Source organism: Drosophila takahashii, chromosome 3R (genome assembly GCF_030179915.1).
Source record: "Drosophila takahashii strain IR98-3 E-12201 chromosome 3R, DtakHiC1v2, whole genome shotgun sequence".
Taxonomy (NCBI): domain Eukaryota; kingdom Metazoa; phylum Arthropoda; class Insecta; order Diptera; family Drosophilidae; genus Drosophila; species Drosophila takahashii.
The window spans coordinates 40,261,168-40,275,649 of NC_091681.1; the positions used below are offsets into that span (position 1 = coordinate 40,261,168).

The window sequence follows — 14,482 nt, forward strand, 5'->3', positions numbered from 1 at the left end:
AATTATTCGTAGGGTATGTGTTATGTACGGCTATGTATTTAATATGAATATAATTCCCGATGACCCATTAGACCCAAATCACGATGATTGGTTTATTATCAAAGTTTTGTGTGGAAGCTACGAACAAAATTTCACGTCATTCCGCGCTATAGATAACAAAATTGGTTGTCCCACAAACCTCCAAAGATACATATGAAATTTTCTAGTGACCTATAAAAGGCATTATTATTTTTACTGTTTAACAGTGTCTTTTATTAAAGCGCCAAGTAATGAAGTGAAATATGTGAAAACCAATACCCCAGAAGCCCAGATGAATGCATAAATGTCCGCCCCAGCTGGGGAAGTGGAACGCTTGGAATGCCCGTCACGCAGTGCATCCCAGTCCCGCGAATTGCCTCGCCCGACTAGTTCGAGCATAGCTGGCGGTACCAGCTCTTGCTCTCCCTGCACTTTGGATTGGAGCACATGGGGCAGCGCATGAGGAACTTGGGGTTGACCGCCTGCTGCGACTTCAGGTGGTCGGCCACAATGTGGCTCAGGGCGTCGATGAACAGCGGATGGTCGTTGGGGGCTGCCGCCCGCCGGATCTCCTCCACGCCCACCTCCTTGGCCAGTTCGTCGCAGTACTCGATGTCCAGCTCATGGAGGGTCTCTATGTGCTCGTTCACAAAGGCAATGGGCACCAGGATGAAGTTCTTCAGGCCTTGCTTAACATAGCCCTGCGAATGGATTGATTTTATAACTTGTTCCTTTGGATTCTCCTTATTTAAGTCCCACCTTGATGGCATCATCGGTGGCGGGTGCCAGCCAGGGCAGCGGGCCCACCTTGGACTGCCAGGCCAGGCTGTAGGGATTCGTCTGGCCCAGTTCCTGCATCACCATGTGCACGCTGGCCCCGATCTCCGAGGGATACGCATCGCCCCGGCTGACAGCCTTCAGTGGCAGGGAGTGGGCGGTGAAGAGGATGACCACGTCGTTTCGCTTCGTCTCCACGAACTTGGCCAGCTCATCGCGGATTCGCTGGGCAAAGGTCTTGATGAGGAGCGGATGGGTGCCCCACCGATCGATGATGCTCCACTTGACGTCCGAGGGCAGGTTGCTGGAGGGAAGGATTTGTCGGTTGTGAAGGGAATTTTTGGAAGGTACATTACATTACTCACTTGCTGCGGTAGTGGGTGAATATCGAGTTGAAGCTGGAGCCGGAGGTGGCGCAGCTGTACTGAGGGTACTGCGAGAAGAGGACGATGCGCTCTGGCTTGTCGCTGCAATTGGGAAGGGAATTTCAATTAGAGGTCATAAAAACTATTGCAAGAATTCACGCAATACAATGATTAGTGTACCTATTCTTAACCTTAGAAACAAAGGTTTTAATGAATAAATTACAATAGAGAATTGGCATTTAAACTATGCCATTTTAGCTAACACATTTCCAGAGACCGATGGTCAATTTCAAGACCCTTGCCATATTTACATCATTATTTTACCGACACCAGACTCACCTTTCAATCTCTGCCAGCGTGTTCTCGGTGAGCGGATTGACGTAGCGGAAGCCAACGTAGTGCTTGTGCGGCCCCGTCTCCGGGGAAATCTTGTCCAGTTGCTCGCACATGAGCTGGCCCTGCAGCTCCGTCCACTTGAGGATCGGAGAGCCGCCGCCGATCTCCTTGTACTTCTTCTGCACCTCGGGCGTCCTGCGCTGGGCGATCCACGGGCCCAGGCGGCTCTGCACGGGCAGCTGGATCATGTCCCGGTCGGTCATGATGCGGAGCAGGTAGTCGTGCACCTGGTCCGTGTGCGTCGGGCCGCCCATGTTGAGCATCAGGATTGCGGTCTTCGGCTTCTGGCCACTGAGGTGGCGCACGCCGCCCGCCAGGCTGCCTGTGGGCGGAGGAATGTGTTCATGTAGCGCCGGTAGGCACCATCACCATTCAGGTACTCACCTGCCAGTCTGCAGAGCTTTGTGTTATGCAAAAACATTGTGTTTTCAAGTTGACCAAGTTTTTAACTCGCGAGTGTTGCCAACTCTTGGGGCCACAAAACGGCAGAACTGACCTTTGAAAATAGCTAGAATTAGCAGGCCACTTCAATGATAGCTAGAAAACGATATTTTTATTAAGGGTATTCTTTTAAGTGTGGAATTTCAGTCAGCTGTTTACACTACTTTACAAGTTTAATGAAGCGTTTGAGAGAGCAGCACATTATGTTGGTGTTGGACCGCTGAATATCAAAAATGTCACTAATGTTTATTCTTATTTATTTTCGGTGCAAGTGTTTTTTTAAGTTTAAAATCTTCTACATTCGAAATTGGTTTTTTTTGTCTTATATTTCTTATTATATCCATCCAATCAGACCATTTTATGTTTCGAAATAGCTAAATCAGATATTTAAAAGCTAGACCGATATCATTTTAAACAGAGATTTGACTCCCAATGTTAACTAACACCCCATCTATAACAGCTCTGTTAAGTGTCGGTGTTAATTAACACGCCATCTACAACAATGCTATCGATAATAGGACATGCTAACTGAACTTTAAATATGGGTTGAGTATAATGATAAGGATACGACTAAAAATAAACAAAAATTATAAAAGCGTTGCATATTGTTCCATACAAAATTTCCTCTGAATTTTCCTGAATTCCAGATTCTGTAAAAATATTTTGTAAATCCAACATATTTCTTGTTTCGAAACCGAATTCTTATTCGGTATTCAGTATATACCGTTTTCAGGTCGAGCAACGGTATATTTCCGCGCCTGCGTTCTGGCAGCGCCGCCTCACCCCCGCTCATCCACATCACCGGGTGCAACGGTAAAAGCTGATGACAGTCGTGCAGTCTCGCTCTTGCACGCTGCATTTCGCTCTCGTCGCTCGCTGCGAGTGTTTCACTTCTGATCAGCGAATACTTTTCAGTTATTCCCCTGAATACAAAAACTGTGCAAAAACAGCAGAACACCAGCCAAAGGTGGAGCAGAACGGGAAGCAGTTGAAAGTGTCGTCGAACAGCGGAAAAAGCGAGTGAAGAAAGCGCCGCAGAGCAAAGTGAAAAAAGCCATTGGGAGTTGTGGAGTGAAAGGGAGAGTGAGAGGGAGGGAGCGCCATCGCGGTGGTGGGTGTACATGTGCGTGCATTGGTGTTGTGTGTCCGTATATCCGTGTTATCGCCAGCAGCACTGAGTTGCTCCAAATTCGCGGCGCATGCGCAGGACATTAGCACCCGCGCTCTCGCTGGCTCTCTTGCTCAACTTGGAAACGGAACAGGATATTTTATTATACTGAAATTCGTATACGCAGGAAATTCGCATAGTTGCGAAAGCTCCGCGCTACCACACGGACGCATTCCGCCGCTGGATCGGCTTCCCAGCACACCCACACACCCGCCCGTCTCGCATCCACACACACTCGCGTCCGCCGCTCACACACACTCGCGCAGAAATCAATTAAAGGCAAAAAGATAAGTTGCAGTTTTTCCGGGAACCCAAAAAACATGCTGAAACTAACTCACAAGTTGCGAAAAAAATGCCGCAGCAAAACGGTTGCAGGGAAAACAGCGGTGAACGCGACGAATCTGTGAAACGAAAAGAAATGGCAACGAAAGGACAACGGAGAAAGTAGAAAAGAGAGAGGCTGCAAGGATGTACTGCCATTTTGACCACCGAACCAGCGATTTGTCTCTAGCAACAAAAGCACCCACGTAGCTATTTGCAATTTGCATTTTTGCATTCTCACTGCCCCCCGGAAGTAAAAGCAGCTTCAGCGGAAATTAAAACAAATCGAAGTCGAAATAAGTGGCAGAGCAGCAGAGCAGGCGTTAGAAAGAGATAGAGAAGGAGCGAGAGCGAGCTGCCCGAGAGAGCAAGTGCATCCTCTTTACAACCGGTGACTGCAACCAGCCCACTCCCTCCCCCTCTGCACCCACCCCCCTCCCGATTGTCCCTTGCAATTTGTGATCTCATGTTTTCATAACTTGGGCAGCAGCCGTTGGCACGGATTAGAGGGAAACGTCAGGCGTCGGCACGTCAGGAGGAGGCGCATCCACATCCACAGCCACATCCAGTTGCAAAGTGCAGGTGAGTAGCCCAAAAGTTGGAGTAGGAGCCACCCTCCTGCGGGGAAAACCATTCAGCTAGTGTGCGATTCGAAGTGACAGGCGGCGATGAAGTGGACAGTTTTCGGTTAATTGAAGGCCTAATTGAATAGCGACAAGCCGATCAATGGAAATGTCCTTGTCGCTGTCAGTTCCAGATTTACATGAAAAGGATAAGAGGGATATAAATAAGGGTTATGCACTTGTGGGAATTGCTACTGTCATTACATCAGGAACTAAGATAGCACATAAATAATTACGTCCCCTAGAATAAGCCTTTAAATAGCGAAACAATTTTTGATCTTACTAAAAAAGTTGCTAAGAAATGCAAATTTGTTATCTCAGAAGGTATTTACAAATTCCTTCCAAATATATCAAAAAATGGTCTTACCACCCAATTTGTTCAACTCTGAGATTGAAAAAAAAGTATCACCATTCCTGAATTGTTACTGTCATTACATCAAGAACTAAGATAACACATAATTAATTACGTTCCCAAGAATAAGCCTTTAAAAACGTTTAAATCTTTACTAAAAGAAGTTACTACGAAATGCAAAGCCTCAGTAAGAACCTCTTGCGAATACAAAAATATGTTATCTCAGAAGTTAATTACAAATCCTTTCCAAAAATATCAAAAAATTGTCTTACCACAAAATTGAAAAAATGTACCACCATTTCTGCACTGTTTTTTGCTTATGCCTAAATCCTTTCACAACATTTGCCACTGAAATTCCAATTATTTCGCTTTTAATTAAGAATGGCATTCCTGCACCCCAATCAAAACATGGCATTTCGTCAAAACAATACGAGCAGAGAAGAAATGTAACATCGTGCGGTGGCTATTCCAGCTTCAAAGTCTTTCAAGTTCTCCATCCCCAGGGCAGCCGTGATATCTGAAAACCCAACAGGCAGATGCCAAGGAAGAAAGGACAGGATATACGTTTGGGGGAGAAGATGCGGAAAGCAAAACATTAACCGCGACATTAACAATCAGAAATGTTTTTCTTTCGCTTTTTTATTCCACTCAAAGCCGCCGTTCCATTTCGCCCCCCTCCAAACCGCCCCTGGAGTCCACCAAACTACCCTCAAAGCTAAGAGCTTTGCTCCAATTTTACAAGCCAACAGTGAAATATTTGTGTGGGGTCCCTAAACATAAAAATAATACGAAAAATAAAAGCGAATTTAAACTAAACCACAAAAACTATCTTTATTTTATGCCAGAATGGCAAAAAACCCGTTGTACATAAAGAAAAGCCAGCGGATGCTTTATGTTGGCCATAAATCTGATTTTCAATAGAAACAATTTAAGCTGCCATTCGGGACTTTAGTTATGGTTTATTGCATTTTTCAAATCCATTAAATTTGGCTTTAAGTACCAAATTTAAATGATTATTTTTAAGAAAGTTAATCTCTTTTAATGCAATAGGTTATGAAGCTTTTTTGGAAAGCGAAAGAACATTTTGTAATATCTGTTTAGATCTGCTTATATGGTACAATTCCCTGCTTTAATGCAATGCCAGCTGTAATGCGGACTGGGGCTTCCCATGCTGTGCAACCATAATTCCATCCTTTTGATTCTGCACTCACTAATTAGATAAAACCCTGGGTTTCGCCGCACTTTTGCTAGTTTCTATGGTTTCGAGCATATTTTTGGCTTTTTAACGCGACTTCTGTCCGGCGTCCAAGTGGCGAGTTGCAAGTTTCGAGTTCCGAGTTGCTAGTGGCATGTTGCACAGTCGCCTGGTGACAAAGCAGCGTGGCAACTCTGGGCTGAGAACCGGCAACAAGGGCCACATGGGGCGACGCGACTGCACTGGAAAAAATTTCATTACTTTATGCATTTCATTGATAAGTATAATTAATAGATACATGTTGTAATGGACTACACCTTTTCCCTCAGTGTGTGTGCAATCGCATGAGCGTGCGGCTGAAGCCCACTGGGTGTGATAGTTTCGGGTGAGGGTGCGACGGTCCTCGGTGGTGGGTCCCTGTTTCGGTGGATATTCCTTTGGCGGGTGCTACATGCCAGTTAATGTGTGCACATGGAAGTGGGAACGGAGGACTTGGTGGATAAACTTGAACGCAGCAATAACAATACCAAATAATGCGATGGGGTTACGACTGAGCGAAAAAAAGAGCAATCGATATATCTGTCTTTAAATCCTCAATGAACTGTCGTTTGTTGCATTGGCTAATTGGCATGTATTTTTATTGTATTTTAGTTAGATTATTTAAAAGGTTTTGGGACTGAATGCAGTGTAAACTAAAATCTCATCTCAGTTCAAAAAAAAAGGTCAAGATATTTCTTATGCTTAGTCCTCTGATTATAAATTTGGTTTTATAAGTGGGGCTATAGCCCTCTGGCTATATCTCTGAACTTGTTCCCCTCGACATTTTGCTGAGCGTTGCCAATTCTTCTTCTGCAACGTACTTCTTGCTTACTGCGAATAGTCTCTGTTTTTTATTATTTGATAAATGATTTGCCATTTTCGCCGCTCGTGGGGGAGGGCGGGAAAGCTTTGTCACTCATTTATGCACACACATAGCGGGCTGAATTTATGATGTCATTATAATAAATTTTATGCGTGCCTAGACAACATTCCCGTCGACTGGCGACTGGCAAAGTTGTTCTCGATGTGGCAATGGTAATGGTTGTTGCTGCTGCTGCCAGTGAACCTCCGGCCAACAATTCTCCTCCCGGCTGATTGCTGTACTCTGTCGCTGCTGCCGTTGTGACACAAAGTATCTTGTATCTGCATGTTCCAGCTCCTTCAGCTTCTTCAACTCCCCGCACGGACGCAGTGCACCCACTGCGAAAGAAATTATGAATAGTATTTTTCCCGTTGCACACCAATACACTCAGCAGTGATGCCAGTTGGGCTTTAAAAAAATATCCACTCTTTATCCATTTTTTTCCACGTTTATATTTTGAAAAGTATTAAAAATGATAATATAAAAAAATTAATTTAAATGTGAAATGTGAAATCTTGATGTGCCATTGATATTTATTGCCCAACTATAAAACATTCTTGTTCGAAAAAGGATTTATTTTCTATCAGTTTTTTATATCATTTTCAAAAACCTTTATATTTTCTGTCTGTCGTCTATTACATTTTTTTCAGTTTTTGTTGTTTAGTGAATAATTCAAATTTAGAAAAAAAAATTTTCCAGAGTTAAAAGGTTCAGATCTGTTTTAAAAATGAGCTCTTTGGCATTACTGAAACTAGCATTGAAGCTGGCAAGGAAATCAGTGACGCAGCTGGACCCTTCACATATGCAAAAGGACATAGCTCCACATTCTTCTTTGTACATTTGAATGTCCTGTGCACGATTGTAACATTTTTCATTGCAATTACTACAGGGTGCAAGAAAGGGAGCTCGGGGAAAACCGGGAGAGACGAGAGAGAACTGGTTTATGGCAACAAAATCTCAGTTGGAGTTGGTGGCACAGTGCCAACCAAAGGCTTTACTGGCTCACTTTGGCTATACGTGCCCCCAATGCCGATGACAATGATCATCCCGGTGATGATGACGAATTGTTTTTGCCGAGGGTGTTTAGAGAAATATCGCTGTGCCTGCTGGCCACGCAATCTAAATCCCTTGGGTGTTGATTTTTAATTGCTTCCGAGTCAGTAATAATGAAATACATAATTGCATCTAAGCCTTTCCTTTTAAAGTATTACTCAGGCTTATGCTGAATGGCTTAGAATTCTTTTGTGTTCAATAATAGAAATGTAAAGCCCTATTTACTTGAAATTAGTATGAAGATCTTTAATATTAATTCCATTGAGAAAGTAATCACTAATACTAACAGAGTCGTTTAGCAGAGTCTTTCAGTTCGCATCTACTTTCCATTTTAAAGCAACACAACAGCCACTTTACATCCTTTTTAATTACAAATTATATCAAGATTTATTTTAATACCATAACATTCTTTGTTTGCTTAATAGAAAACCATTCCAACACAGTGAATGTTATGTATGTATGTTTGTATTTTTCCCCATTCCTTGCGACTCAATGCTTCTCAGTTTAACGCCCTTAAGGATAATTTTCTTTACAAGAACTTAGCAGAGCAAGTTCAGCTTACTGACGAAATCCAGGCCAACACAATTAGCCCTAAAGGCCAGTCAGGCTGGCTGCTGGTCCGCTTCATTACCATAAATATACAGCTATGCGAGTGTGTGCCGATTTTGTCAAGTTGCCAAGGGTGTATAAGAACCAAAAGTGGCCTACATTTAAAAAATATCCTTAATATGTGAAATGTCATTAAAGCTTTAATAAAAAAAAAATAAGAAAACCCATATAAAAAAGTTTTAAATTTTTGAGAATTTAAACCTTAATAGTTGATACCTAAAAAATTAAGTTTTATTTTAGATACCAACCTTTTTATAATTTTTACAATTCTAAAATATGTGGCATACTTTCTTGGTTGATCCCATGCAGGAGAAGGCAGTGACCCAACAACGTAGGCCACTATATTCCTTCTTTCCCTTCCTCTTTCTTTTTCTTTCTTCTTTAACCTCCATCTCTACAATCTCTGTGCTTAGCGAACAACATTTTATTTGCCAATGGACTGAGGACGAAATCCAAGGAGCTGGGCAAACATTCCATTATCAGCGCTATAAAATCAGAGGCAGACAGTTACTCGATATATGCATAATACAAGAGTTTCCACCGAGTGTGGGAGTGGGTGGGGGTGGAGGAGGAGGAGGTCGCTGGTGGGGGGTGGAACTGTCCAAGTTCTCGAATGCCTTGTCAAGCAAATGCATATGACACATGTCAGGCTGGGGGCTCCATTCTCGCGAAGTGTAAAGCTTCATTAAGTTAAACACGAGCAGATACTCGCTTAAACACACAACGATGCACAGTGTTCTGGATGGTAAAAAAAGGGAACCAATTTATTTTCATACATTATTATAAAATTTGAATTTTAATTAGTCAAGTACTAAATAGGTTCATTTTAAGGTCTATGTTTATATCTTTTAAAAGTACTTCTACCCCACAAAAGATTTTAATTTATTACATAGGGCAAAATATTCAATATTTCGGAGACAAAAAAGTTTTAGTTTTGGACAGCTTTTTGGGTAGGTTGAAAACTGAAAATATAAATAGATATAACAATTTTTAAATAACTGTAACCCATTGTGCCTCGCCCCATCAGGCGGTCATAATGGGTGGTATTTGTGCCAGCTTGTTGACAATCATGTGACAGTAAATACTTGCTCATGGCTTTGCGCTCGTTTTTTCACTCATTACAGTACTGCTTTTCCGTTTGCAGGAACTCTCAACTCAACTCAACTTAACTCACAACGAATAAACCGAACTTGCATTTTTATATCGCATTTTTGTAAGGAACCAAAGACACGTGTTCAGCATTGACCAAATGCCATTGCTGCCAGTTTTAGTTGGACGAGCAAGCAAATACGGCAATTAACAGAAGTTGCCTTCGAACGAAACCCCACCCAAGGCGAGGAGAAAGGAGAAACGAGAGGACAGAACGAGGAAGATATTCCCAATCGGATCCCCACTAATAAATGCAGTGGAAGAAGAAGTTTACTCGATTGAAAGCAGCTACTGGAAATTCGCGTGTGCGAAGAATGCTTTGTTGTGGACGTAGAAAGGTGAGTGATTGAATGACTGATTTTGTGGGAGGGTATTTGAAGAGGTTCTAGAAAGCCCTTATGAGAACAAACCTTCTGCATGTATGTAGTTAAACATATGCTTTTAATGTGAAACTTGCTCTAGCTGATCTAATTAAAGAAAATTGAAACGGGTGAGACAGCTTTATTTTTACAATTTTAACAAAGGATTAATGGGTTTAATTTTCGGATCGTATTACTTCTAAAAAAAACTATTAAAAACAGTTACGCCACTCAAGCATTATATATTTTAAGTGCCTACCAATAATAAAAGGAATTTTCTTTTGAATACAAAACCACTGAAGGCTCATCAATGTGCCTACTGTCGATGTATTCTCGGGACCAATTAAACCGTGACTGAGCAATATTTGCACAGCATCGCACTTTGAACCGCCATAAGTAGGGAAAACTGGCTCAATCTGTCAGTCAATTGGGGGAACACCGCGGTTTCCTCATCATTTTCGTGGCTGCCATAATAAATTTACATTTTACGCCTGAATTTCAATGAAGGCTTAATTGCAAAATCTGATTTATATGCTGCTGCCGTTGCCGCAGACGATGTGAGGCTGTGTGTTTGGTTGGCACTTTTTGGGGGACTGTTCACCTTTTTGGGGTGGTTCGGAGTGGTATTTGCACACAAAGTGCGAAACATGGTTCCCCGGCTCTTTAATGCAAGCGATACACATTCGGCGACAAATTCAATTACAGGCCACACGTGCGGCGTCTATCGGACTTTAATCAAAGTTACCGCACTGTTTAATGCAATTTTTGAAATGAACTCCCGATTGAATGTCGAGTAATTGGGCCGAACAAAGGGGTTTAATCTGCTGGCCGACAGCACTTAATTTGATTGCGACTCGTGCTCAGTGGAATGGATAAGAGTGTTTGCTCGACTGCTCTCCCACCTGGCGCCACCTAGCGGCACCTTATTCCTCCGTGGGTTGCCCGTTCATTAGGCACCTAACAGAGCAAGGTGCTCCAGTTCGGATTGCCAGTGGAAGCACTGCGACAGAAAGTGAAATCTTTAAGAATAAGATAACTATTTTACAGGACCTCCAGCTGTCTTTTTTTTATTTATTAGAATTTATCACAATTTGTTTAGATTTTTAACGGTAAATTAGATATGGTTTAATATGATATGACATGATATCAAAATCTTACGAGTTATTTGTATATTAATAGATCAATATTTAAATCCCCCAAAACCCGTGATAATTATTTCAAGGGCTTTTTCCTTCGGTGTAATCCTAGCAAGGTTGCCATCACTAACCGTCTTGCAGGAACTTTGCCAGCCACCCGGAGAAACTTTATGATAAAGTCCTTGCGGATAAGTCCTTGGAGATGCGGTTCCCGACGCATTTGGACCGCAGCCACGCCCTTTCCTTTTCCTACACTCTGCCGGCTGTTTGTTTTAGTTATAGTTGATTATTTTTCTTTTCGCCGCGCTGCAAACTTTGACTTTGGCTCCCTGACATCGCAAAGTTTAACAAATAAATTAATTTACCCGCTGCACCGAGGCTGCCATCTTAATCGTCCCGCGGGGCTGGCGAGGAATTCAATTTGCACTGGTGGCGCTGGCGCCCTAAGCCTGTTCGAAAGCGGAGATTTCCCGGGAAACCTCTGAACCGCCGAGGGCCTGAAAGGGTATTCCGAGCAGCCTGCCGCCCGCCGCCACTTTCAAATTGCATTTCTTTGCTTTTATGGCTGCCTGGCTGCCGCTGCTTTAATCAGTTTGGCGCCAGGCGCAGTAAATTGATTTGTTAAACAATTTTTAATTGAAATAAGACGCTGCCGGGCCGGGAATGTCGAACTTTTGTGCCAATACTGGCAGGCTTCCGCTTTTCCTGGCACTTGAGCAGAAAACAGCGGCAACCAGCTGCAAAGTTGGTCAAGTGAGACGCGTTGGCATTTCTATTGGCACACGAGTGTTGACTGGCAGCCAAACAGGCAGCGAGGGGCCAGAAATCCGAAATCAGCATATTGCATTACAAATTGGAAGGCTGGCCCGGCTGAAATCGAAATCGAAACCATTCAATGGGATTGTTTTGCGCACTGCAATCGAGCATCCACTATCCACCATCCAGCATCCAGTTGCATCTGCATCCTTTTTTCGGCGGAATTTCAATAAATTCCACTGCCGGCGAGGCAGTAAATTATTTTGATTTATGCGCAACGACGCATGAGTGATGTGAAGTGGCAGCCGTAAATGTGCATTGGCTGTATTTGAAATTTAATTGAAAATCTGACTGACAAACGCTGATAGGGCGATTGATTTTTCTCAATTTAATCGCTTGGAATCAAAATGTCCAGCGGTTTAGTGTGGCAATGCATATTGCATTGGGATTAAAGTGTGAAATTGAAGCTGATTGTATAAAATTATACTCTTCCACAAGAGGGAATGATTAAAAATCACTATGGACGGCAGTCCATGTAGTGACGAAGCGCACCAGGAGAGTGTGCGAAGGCGACTACTATATATACACGAAGAAATGAAAATCTACTGTGATGGTCCGATCATAATGAATGATACACCTATCGAAAGGTATTGCAAAAACTAACAGGATTGCATACCAAGACTCTAAGAAAATCAATTGGCTTGGGAGAGAGAGCGGTGAAAGTGAAAAAGTGAAAATTTCGAAATTTGGAGCTGTTGGGGCCGGTGGGGATAATTGCCCCCTCGCAATATTTTACTTGTATTCCTTTTGAAAATACCCGTCGAATGAGGGGTCGTTTGTCAAAATCCGACGCTCCGTTCAAAAGTTATAGCCAAAATAAGATTTTCTTCGTCTTCCCAAAATGAAAATTTAATTCTGTTTGTCAGTTTGTCAGTTTGTCAGTTTGTCAGTTTGTCCAAAACATGTTTTTTAAGTTTTGAAAATTTTATATGACGTTCATCACATCGATATAAAAAACTTTTGTTCTACCACTTTTGGAAAAACTCGCTAGTTTAGCGGGAAAACAGCTATAAATAGCTAAAAATCGGAAAGCCGTAACTTCTATACTACTAAAGCTACAGACTTGTGCTGCATCTCGTTTGAAAGGTATTTTTAAATGCTATAAACGCCTTCTATATGCAATTTGTGTAAATGTAATAATTAAAAAAATATGAACAAAAGACAATTTTTTAAAACTTTTTTTTTAGCTTTTTTTTATTTTTCTCAAAAACGGCTCTAACGATTTTCTTTAAAACCTTAAACTGTATAGCCCTTGAGATTCCTTAAAATTATTACACTCGTCATTAAATAGACTTTCTAATATTTTCTCATTCGGCACGCTGCAATAGAAAATGCCTGTGAAGGGAAAAATGCTGGAATAGTTTGTTAGGGCGGGCCGAATGAGAAAATATTAGAAAGTCTATTTAATGACGAGTGTAATAATTTTTCGTCACAAATGTTGATATCAGAACTTTTGTATGTTGAAGGTGCGGTCGTCACTAGTTTTTTACCTCGTTAAGAGGTGTTTTTATTTGATTGTAAATAACAAAAACGTTATGTTTCTTTGAAACAGACCTTTAGAAATTTTCTTTTTCATTTTTAATTTTCTTTAAAGTACTTTTCTCCGTTGACAAGACTGTTGTGATAGATTGATGGTGTACTTTAAATGTTTGCGTGATTAGTTGCCCACTGGATGGAAGTTTATGAAAATAGTTTGCGGCTGTGGCCAACGGCCCTTGATGTACGGGGAGCTTGCTGGAGGCTTTGTGGAAAATTTTTTCAACTTGTTTGCCATGCAGCGGCACGTTTAGTGCTTTGAAATGGCGCAGAACAGAACGATGGCGTCTCCTCCTGGCATCCGGTTTTCCAGTCCCTCTGTCTTCTTAGCCCTGGAGTCTGCGGAGTGCCATTCACAAATAAATGGCGGGCATTTAGGCAGCCGCAGTCTGGAGTCTTTCTTCGGCTGTTTGAGTTGCCTTCCGAGTTGCCGACAACAATTGGAAGACGCAGCCAGGAAACTGGGAGCGAGGACGACTGGCACAGAATTTTGCCTCAATGCAGATAAGGATATTGCCTCAGCTGGAACTGCAGATGGAGATGGTGTTGCTGCTCCTATACACACACACAGTGAAAAATTGCCAGGAGTGTCTTATGAGTTTCCTTGGGTTAAACGTAGCTTCTCCTCGAATATATGGAATATATGAAAAATTCTAGAATTTTGCTTTTCCACCTAGTATTCCTCTCAGTGCCGGCGTCCTCACAGATACAATTCAGCGGTGGAAAGTTTTGCCCAAGACAAACACTGGCACAGCATTTCTCCTGCATGCGACCAACTGCTCCCGATATTTCTTGCGATTTCTTTTGCCTTTTCCCTTGCAATTTGTTCGCTCGACTACCGAGCAGCCACCAGAAAAAGCGTTTCTGCCCCGCTGCACTTCCGGGAATCCCACATCTCCTTCAATTGTTTTAGTTGCCAAATGATTTTCAAAAAGAACAAGCTAAAACTATTAATTGGCAACGCAGGTGTAGCGGTTTTTTAATTGCTGCCAACGCAGCGCAAAAAGTTGTCCTCCCCCTGGTGCTTAATAAGCTTAATTGTGGGTGCATTGACTTGGAAAGAGCTCTGATAGAGCAAAATACCTCGGGACCCTTGTAGCCAAGGCGTTCAGCTTACTGTTCACTGATTAATTTAATAGTCTGGCTTTCAAAAAGCCAATTTGATCAGCTTTTGATAGTTTAAAATGTCTAAAATTGTGGATGTTTAGTTGAAGCAATATTATTTATTTCTTTAGGTTCTTGATTATATTACCTGTTTCTGATTATT

The 14,482-nt window shown here is 42.3% G+C and overlaps 2 protein-coding genes across 5 annotated transcripts in view; one reads left to right on the forward strand and one right to left on the reverse strand.

Annotated features, from left to right (window-relative positions):
• Nucleotides 1-198: 198 nt before the first annotated feature.
• Nucleotides 199-2,097, reverse strand: FeCH (ferrochelatase, mitochondrial). Its single transcript, XM_017152191.3, has 5 exons — nucleotides 1,941-2,097; nucleotides 1,500-1,878; nucleotides 1,161-1,262; nucleotides 778-1,099; nucleotides 199-719 (listed from the first exon to the last, which is right to left on the reverse strand). Exons 1-5 carry the CDS (start codon nucleotides 1,975-1,977, stop codon nucleotides 405-407), a joined length of 1,155 nt encoding a protein of 384 aa, XP_017007680.2. The 5' UTR covers nucleotides 1,978-2,097; the 3' UTR covers nucleotides 199-404.
• A 738-nt stretch (nucleotides 2,098-2,835) lies between these two features.
• The window catches only part of RhoGAP100F (Rho GTPase activating protein at 100F), a 41,198-nt gene continuing 29,551 nt past the window's right edge, over nucleotides 2,836-14,482 (forward strand). For all 4 annotated transcript variants that reach the window (XM_070216206.1, XM_070216207.1, XM_044392660.2 and 1 more), the window contains exons 1-2: nucleotides 2,836-4,068; nucleotides 9,364-9,706. In XM_070216206.1, coding sequence (XP_070072307.1) covers nucleotides 9,620-9,706 — 87 coding nt within the window. In that variant the 5' untranslated portion in view covers nucleotides 2,836-4,068; nucleotides 9,364-9,619. The remainder of the gene's footprint in view (nucleotides 4,069-9,363; nucleotides 9,707-14,482) is intronic.